The sequence below is a fragment of the Rutidosis leptorrhynchoides genome, chromosome 8, assembly GCF_046630445.1.
Source record: "Rutidosis leptorrhynchoides isolate AG116_Rl617_1_P2 chromosome 8, CSIRO_AGI_Rlap_v1, whole genome shotgun sequence".
In the NCBI taxonomy this organism is placed as follows: domain Eukaryota; kingdom Viridiplantae; phylum Streptophyta; class Magnoliopsida; order Asterales; family Asteraceae; genus Rutidosis; species Rutidosis leptorrhynchoides.
Window position 1 is genome coordinate 22,226,648 of NC_092340.1, and position 9,186 is coordinate 22,235,833.

Sequence of the window (9,186 nt, forward strand, 5' to 3'; positions counted from 1 at the left end):
TTAGACTCCCACTGATGCCTTCACGTATGAACATATAACCTCTTGATTGTTAACGTACTTGGTGAAAACAAATTTCCACCTCTTGGACCTATTTTCCAAATTTTATTTGATAAATTTAATATGTATGTTTCACAACCTAAATGTCCTATGACATTGTAATTTTGGTCATAATCATTTCATATCTTATATGGTGTGGAAGTTACTAATTTTCAAGGACATTCAATTAGGTACGAATGTGGGATTTCACATTACCCCATCATCGCCTTAACCAATTCGAGGATCGTTTATTCCAACTTTCCAAAACATCGTTTTGTTATGGAGTTACTGGAGTAAATAAATGACGTTTGAATACCTTTAGCATCACACAATGCTATGAACTAATCACAAGATATTCACATCCTCAATTGGACCTTTATACGGAGTATATGTCTTTAATAATTTTTCGCGTAAGTTAATTCTCAACAAAATTTACATAATTTTGAAATTTAATCCAACGCTTTGGATTTTCGAGAAATCAACTAACACGGGGAAATTATTAACAATATGTCCTTTCTCTTTCTCTAACGTTCATAAGATCACATAATTCAAATGAGTCATGTACAATGGAATAAACAATTTAGTTTACTTTCTACATGATTTTTCGTAGCGTTTTCCTTGGCGATGCTTACAAGTGCACATTTTCACTTTATCACTATCTAGCCAGTAAAACATGGTAGACTAAGATAGAAGTATTGTTAGTCAATATGACTAAACTAGTATGCCGTACTTACTTCATTCAAACATATTGAAGTTATAAGTGAGGAAATTTCATTTAGTTATCACTTAGATAACGATAAAATCATTTAGAATAAAACTAATATTAAATGATCTTGTTCTTAAGGAGAACTCAACCGCATTTCGTGAAATCAATAATGAAAACCAATATCACGTAGATATTTGTTTTAATGAAAAATCATGTATGGATATAAATTTGATCATCGTTCAAGACTAACTTGTATGAACCGTTCTTAACAACTCCATCTAGAGAGTTATTTCTCACATATATCCACTTCACTTAAAAAAGTGAAATTCATCAAAACTCTCCAAAGATTTCGTTATTCTTTAATAAATGGTTTCCCATGTTCAAACCTACTATCCACAGAGGACAAGATGCAAACACAAAGTTTATCAACCATGGTAACCATATACAATCCAAAACGAAACTTGACGTTTTCATTATAAGTAAGGTGCAACATCATATGTTCCAAACTTTGAGGTAAGAAAATAATTAAATCTTGAACCAATATTCATGCGTAAGACTTTAATCATCGTATATTAACCGATATTGATAATATATATATAACGATAATATATCTTTAAAGTCAAAACATTACTCAGCACACGATGTGAGTGACAGTTTAACTTGTGTAAAGTGTCGCACTCTTCACACTCTCACTTAATTAGGGATTTATTTTCTTTCTCATATACATTTCTTAAATACGATAAGAGTATCTTGAGCCTCTTGCTCTTCCAAAGGCATTGGGTATTCATGCTTCTCAATTTTCAAATTTTTTTTACATTTAACTTAAAATCCTCGTTAAGTTAAACAACGTTGTTGGATGTGAAAGTCATCATAGAACACAAATTTCAAATGAGACAGTTTTAAATTGAACCAACGTTCAATACATAGACAATTATGCAAGACTAATTAATATCTATCAATATATACAAAACACTTTGTCAATAATAAAATTATGCCAAATAATAGTTCACAGTAGGTCGTGAAGAAAAAGTTCACTACGTTCCCAATTATCAGTCACAAAGCCTACCATGAAACTACAAATAACATAATCAATCATGCAAAGTTATCTAATTATAGCGCATATGCTAATTTCATAAAGGTTCTAATTTCACTAAGAAATTACTTTTTAACGTAAAGAAAGTTTGATTATTACACTTAGTAATATGTACCATATTTCACTAAGAAATATAAAATAAATTTAGTCCTCGTATAAACTTTTCTTTCTTTTCCTCAATAACTTCTATAACAAATATAGAATTACAAAAGAATTATATTAAATCGGATACATAACCTCACTTCATGTTAAAATGAAATTAACATGAATCGATTTGGAATATAAACAAACCAAATCGTAGAAATGTTTGTTTATTCCAACAAATGGTTAATATATTCAATATTTCACATAGAAATACATATTCCAAACGATAAAAGGTATAATATTTACTTTCAATCGAAAAGAAAGTTTACAATAATTATTGCTAAAATAATTAATTGTTATGATCACAATTTCATTACGAAAGTACAATTTTAAAAGAAAGAAATTTATAATCACTACAAACTGATTAACTAAATTTTGTCCTCCATACAAAACTTTCTTTAATATAATATCTATAAAGTATATAGAATAGAAAATCAACAATTATCACAAAGATAATATATTTAACCAAACTTAAATCTTTGAACTACTACAAGTTCATTTAATAATACATCACAAATCCACATTGATTATCTTAATAAATAATTGTATGTAGTTACGAAACTACATCAACGATGTAATTTTGATGTATTTCATGAATTAATTTTAATGTAACTAATACATTAATGGTGTATTATTTTCGTTTTAATATCATATTAATGAGAGTTACATAAACTCATTTAATTTGTAATTTATAATTATAACAATTTATGAGAATAAAAAAATGTAATGCGTGAGAGTTACAAAAATTCCAAGTGTAACACATATTTCAAAATAGCATTTCGTGTAACTTATACACAACCACTTGTAATTGAAAATATCATGATTATTCTAATAATGAAAAAACAAAATTATATCATACAATAATGATAGCGAGTTGATAATATTACCAAGGGTTTCAAAAGCAACACACAAAGAAATTGTCATAACATGGCATGATTAACACAAATTATTTTATTTAACAAAATCACCAAACTTCATGAAACATTTTCTGTCATTTTCACATACATACGTTCCAAGTAGGTTAACGGCAATATAATATAACACACAGTTTGATTGCATGTAAATTCTTAGCAACACCCGCAAACGGAATTAACATAAAAACACAATTAGATTATATGTATTACTACCAACGGTTTGTTTACAAGTAAATCTATTACCATCACAAAAGTTATGCAAATAGATTTTTCTTCTTTTTAATAAACTTATTGCCCCTAGTTTGTAATAACTATATGAATTCAATAAAATTAGTTTTCATACATAATTTTATAACAGAGAACATATTCTTACCCTCTTTATTTTATTTATAAATATGTCATCGTACATATACAAAAAATATATTAAAGCTATTTTTCACTTTGTATGAGTCATGTAGTGCATATTAACATTATAACCATGAGTTGGAAAAAAAAAATTACAACTCATACAACATGACATACAATGAAGGAAATTTTAGCATATAACCAGGAAATAAACATCACAGCTCTTGTGTCAATGTTGTATTTAGATAGATTCGAGACATACCCGAAACTAGTAGCGGAAGCGAATATGATCGACGTTTAGATCACCGGTCGGGAAAGCAATCACAAATGGAAAGCTTTCACAGTTTCACGGCCTAAGTTCCTTCAACGGTTTGCAATGTTCCACTTGAACATTCATACTTACAATTTCTCGAAATTCTTTTCTGTACGTTTTTCTCTATCAATTGTTGTGTGTATCACCGGGTTTATTCTTTTCAGTTGTTATATCTATAAACAAGTTGGAGACATATATATAAGATAGGAGTCAACCACTCCCAACCACTACCAACAACTTTGTGAATTGTTTACAAAACAATGATATGGCAACCGGTCAACAATGACCAACCACTTCCAACTTTTGAACCACTCCCACTCAAAAAAAATTATTTGTGGGTGAAAGTGACATTAATTTCCAACACCCGAGAGGGCAAGTATTCCAATATGGCAATATCATACTCTATTGTACGCAATCCATCAGGATTACTCCCTGGATGCCAATATTTGCACTAGATACCTCCTGTAAGGAAGTCATGCCCCAACCATCTCTGATGAAAATTACTTTAAAATAATACTAGTATAACAATAGCTGATAATTCTAAACAAAATAATACTAAACAAAATAATACCACGTCCATCTCATTTTAAGGTCCACTATTATTTTTTATCACCTTAGCATTGTAAAAAATATAACAATCTTCATCTCACTAACTTACATAATAATTACCTTCAAGCCTTTAAAATCACCAAAGAAAAATGGCACACAAAAAATTCATCATCTTTATCCTCCTCCCATTGGCCTCTTCTTAACAGCAGCTATTATCGCCCACACTAGGTAACCGCCATAGAACACAAAATCGCCACCATTGTGGTTGAACAAATCCCAGCGGGCAAAGTTAGCGTTTCTGCAAAAACCACAAGACACAAGTGAGCTACTACAATGCATTTGAGACCGATAAGGCGATAAAGATGGTTACTTTATGGATAACTTGAAGATTTCAAGATAACCCATTATTTGTTGGACCATCCTCTTCATTCTTAACATGTTAAACTTGTGCCATCTCCACTAAAATTGTGCAACATTATATCAAATGTCAACAATGGTATCAATGGCTCACCTCTCTGATTTGAAGTGTTTAATTTCGTGACTGAAGTATTTTTGTGTTCGAGTTGATCTTACTGATTAACGCAGTTCGTTGCATCTTACCACTATTCAAACTATACAACTATATTGACATAACAAAAGAGGGAATTTTTTTTAAGAAACTATTAACAATCAGATAACACAACTTACAACATGATGTTTAATAACTGGAATCAGATAAACACTACTCACAAAACGTGATACTGCTGCTTGAAAAAATGGGAATTAAACAGTTTGGCAATCTGATTACTAAAGGATGTGGAAAAAAGCAAGAGAATATGAGTAATGTCACTTGAATCAAATCATTAGTTTGATCCTTAAATGATCAGCTAACCATAAGTAACAGGATGATTATGCAAACACTAAAAACAAAAGAGTTGATTACCACTTACTAAATTCTTTAAAAGTCCAATGGCATTGCAAACATCTTGTTTATATCATCCATTGCCTCCTTAGTGCAAATAGTTTGCTCAAACAACTCGTTCTCTTTCGTTGAAGACGAACTACTACTTGGCTGCAAAATCTTTTGTTGTTGATGATGATCCTTTTCATCATCATCTGGAAGTATCAAAAACGAACCACAATTTCGTTTCTCCTCAAACGTTTTCTCCTGCTTTCGTGGTCTTCGTTTCCTTACAAATTCTATTGGTTTTCCAAACATGCTATTAATATCATCCATCGCCTCCTTTAAGTTAACCGTGGGCTCCACTAGACCATGATGGCATGCATTCTCCACCTTCGGCTCGTCTGATATGGTGGACCCCACAAACCGAAACACGACTGTATCTTCTCTAAATTTTCTTTGTGGGACCCTCTCCAATTCTGAATCTTTATTAGAACCCGGAAAAACAAATGGACCTTTTGTCTTGTTTGAGTCCATTTTGTGTTCAAATTTATCCTTTTCATCCTCGTTATTATCATCATCACCATCACAGTAGATTTGAAATGGTTCGGGTTGAGTTTGGGTCGAGATTACAACCTTGTTACCTGGGTCATTGTCATTATACACCTCGAACCCACCCTTCGAACCATTTTCTTGACTACAATTTTCTTTGTTTTTATTAGAAATGGGCTTTGAAAATGGTTCTGAGATTAAAGGCTCGCGGAACATGCTATTTATTGCATCCATGGCTTCTTTCGTGTTGATAGTGGGCTCCACAAGACCATGATGACGTGCATCTTCAGCTTTCGATTTTCCATCAATAGCAGTTTTTGCAAATCTAACCACAACTGTATTTTCACCAACAGGTTTTTCTAGTTCACGTTGTAAAATTACTTTCTTGTCCTCTACTTGTCGGGATTTTGGTTTAACAAAACCGTTATCTGCCACCTCAGCTTTGAGACTTCTAGTACTTTGCCCTTCTTGACACTGCAAGACAACAAGTAACGGTTAGATAACAAAGTGCACGCATGAAAATAAGTAGAAACAGATGTTCATACTCTAAAGTAGAAAAAATAAACAACTTACATGAATCCTTTTGTTTCTGTATCGCTCCCATCTTTGTAGAAATTGATCAAATGATTTTTGAAGCTCATCCGACGGTTCTGCAAAACTGGTATCAAGGGGCGTTTGGATGTGAGTTTTAGTAGTGAATACGTGATATTACATTAACAGGAGATGCTATTTATATGTATTTATTTGTATGTTTATGTTTGCATAGTTATAACATAAGACTGTACAGTCGTTAATGGCATCAACCACACAGAACCTGAATCGATATCACCATGACATCATATTATACTTGTGCAGAGGAATTGCATGATTTTCACCAGTTATTAAAACAACAAGATCAGAGCACTTACTTTTGCACGCCTAGATGATACATCTTTTCAGCATCAGTAAACTTCTTCATCTTCTCATAATAAAGAGCATAAGCCTGATAAAATAACGATGTTTTGTTCCCAATGTGATTTGCCTTCATGTTCTCCAGAACAGCACCAGGGTCATTAACAAAATCCAGCTTCATATAAACCACAATAACATCAACCTTTCGATACCTTAGGGCCCGTTTATTTGCAGATAATTTCTCTTGTTTTCCATCTAAGATTTTTTACTAATAATTATTTTGAATAAAAACGTATTTAAATGTTTTCATTTTCCCGTTTAAAGAACAGGTTTCAATCTCCAAAGAGGAAAACATATTTCGATTAATTAATTAGAAACCATATTCAACGAAACTTTTTCCCCCAAAATCAAACTCAAACTTCCACATTCAATTATGCCTATCATTTTGCTAAATAATTAAATAAAACTAAAACCTATAAAAATAATAATGACGTAATCAAAGGAGACAGTTAGGGTTACCAATTTGATCCAAACACGAACGTATCGTAAATCGTTGCGGTAACGATGATCTGATTGAAAAGTTTGAGCACATTTTTGTAGAAACCGAGGAAGTTTCTGTTTCAGTAGCTCTGGAGGTAGTTCATTCGTCATCTTTTTGATTCCTCTGCACAAATAGTACACATACAAAATGTCGATTCGATTATTAGATACAATCAAAAGTATTACTACACTACAAGTGAATTAGGGTTCTGTGCTTACCGGAGCCAAGGAATCAGAGGGTCTGAACCATTGTAGTTTTTGATTTCTGAGATTAATGAAGAAAATAAGGTGTCATTATTGTTGGTGATTGTTGATTTATTCGCCATTGCTGGACCAAGTTTGTGAAGAAAGAGGGACACCTAAATTTGAATTCTCACTATCTGGGAGAAAAAGCTACTCTTTACTGACAGATTTAGTCCCTGATGTTTATAAAGATACATTTTTTTTTTTTTTTTTTTGACTTTTTAATATTTTAGATATATCCTTCGGTCCTTTCATTTTAAAGGAATGGTCAGATGAAGGTTTAAGGGTATGTTAAGTGTTAATGGTTTAAGACCACCATTAACCGTAAATGTGATCTCAGAGGTTCATGGTTTACTTTTTAGTGATGTGTCAATGTTAGTATTTGACATTCGTTAATTCAAAAGGTCAAATTTTTGTGTCAAATTTTGATAGGGTGATGTAGTAAAATCTGATTGAAAATGAGATGAGAAAAAAATAAATCAAATACAAAATATGTTAATACTAAATTAAAAACGTCATTCATTGGCTGTTTGGGGCTTTACCCATCCGTCACTTCTCTAACATATGCCGGCTTCCGTTAACACTTGACACGGCTTTAACAACGTCACCTCCCGTCACCACCAATCCACCTCATATGACGGATGAATTCTAATGCTGCGATAAGATTAGTCTAAGTACATGGAACTGATGACGAAAATCAAAGGAAGGAAAATTGATATTTGGTTGAAGGGTATTGATATTACGCTCATTGCAACGTAGCGTGCTACTGGAATTTTTGATGTAACACGCCTCCAACACGCGTGTAGCGCGACGTATTGGAGGATTCGAACCGGCGACGTGTCAAACATTCAAGCGTGTTTCACACGTGTAGGCAACCCATTTGCTAAGTTAAATTTTGTAAGATTTGAAAAAATAAAAATTGCAATATATGGGTTTAAACGGTTTAAAAATAGTAAATAGTAATAACGAGATCCGATCGGCCCGCGCGATACAGCGGAGCATTTCGGCTTGCATATTCATATTTAACGTAGGGTTATGTATTTATAGGAGGGGAAACGACCCATGTGGTAAGCCCCATTTTAGATGTCCGTGTGTTTAGCATTTTTTAAAAAGTATCTGTTTCGAACGTACTTAGTTCCATTTTATTCGTAAAATTATTTCGAGTTTAATGGTGGTGAAAAAGAACCCGGGACGAGTACAAAGATAAGACCCGTTGAATTTTTTGGTGGTGTTTGTTTTTCGTTTTTAGTTATTAATTGAATTTACGTTTTATACCCCTAAAGGAGTTACAAATTAAACCCTAAAAGAGATGGTAGGAGTGTAAAATTTGTTATTGTCGTTTGGAAAACCATACAGATGGTCAAAACGACCAACATCCGTGAGACTTTTAGTAGTATAAGAGTAATTAATAACAATGATAATAATAATTTAACTTTGCTCATCTATATATACTACACATTCAACAGCAATTTAATACGAGTAACTCAACTCTCTTTTCTTCCACTTTTACAAATTTTTGATTTATTTTTATAAAACATCACTCAACAATTAGCTAACTCAAACGCAAACAAGTGGTCGTGCTATGTTGATTATTTGGGGTAACGAACCGACAACTCCCGGCTGGTCGTCTTCAACCACAACTAGACATCCACTTGGTTTTGCAGCTTTTAGTCAAAACTCGCTCAATATGAACCAACATGAAATTCAACAACAAATCCAACACCTACAACAACAACTATGGTTAACACCACACTCGACTTTTGAACAAACTCAAACCCTAGAGGAAACCCAACAACAAACCTAACACGACACCGAAAAAATTCAAGAAAACGAAGACGGTGGTTCGAGGAAAAAAGAAGTCATGCGCGAAAAGGCAAATATAAAGCACGCAAACCGGCAAACAAAAAAGCTTGGACACCACAAGAAGAAATTTGGTTGGCGAAGTGTAGGATTGATTGGTCAAAGGATCTGATTGCTGGA

General features: G+C 32.7%; 1 protein-coding gene across 1 annotated transcript; it reads right to left on the minus strand.

Moving 5' to 3' along the window:
- Positions 1–5,270: 5,270 nt before the first annotated feature.
- LOC139863218 (uncharacterized) lies at positions 5,271–7,289 on the minus strand. Its single transcript, XM_071851862.1, has 6 exons — positions 7,183–7,289; positions 6,943–7,087; positions 6,441–6,598; positions 6,106–6,190; positions 5,335–6,006; positions 5,271–5,279 (listed from the first exon to the last, which is right to left on the minus strand). Exons 1-6 carry the CDS (start codon positions 7,287–7,289, stop codon positions 5,271–5,273), a joined length of 1,176 nt encoding a protein of 391 aa, XP_071707963.1.
- Between the last annotated feature and the right edge of the window lie 1,897 nt (positions 7,290–9,186).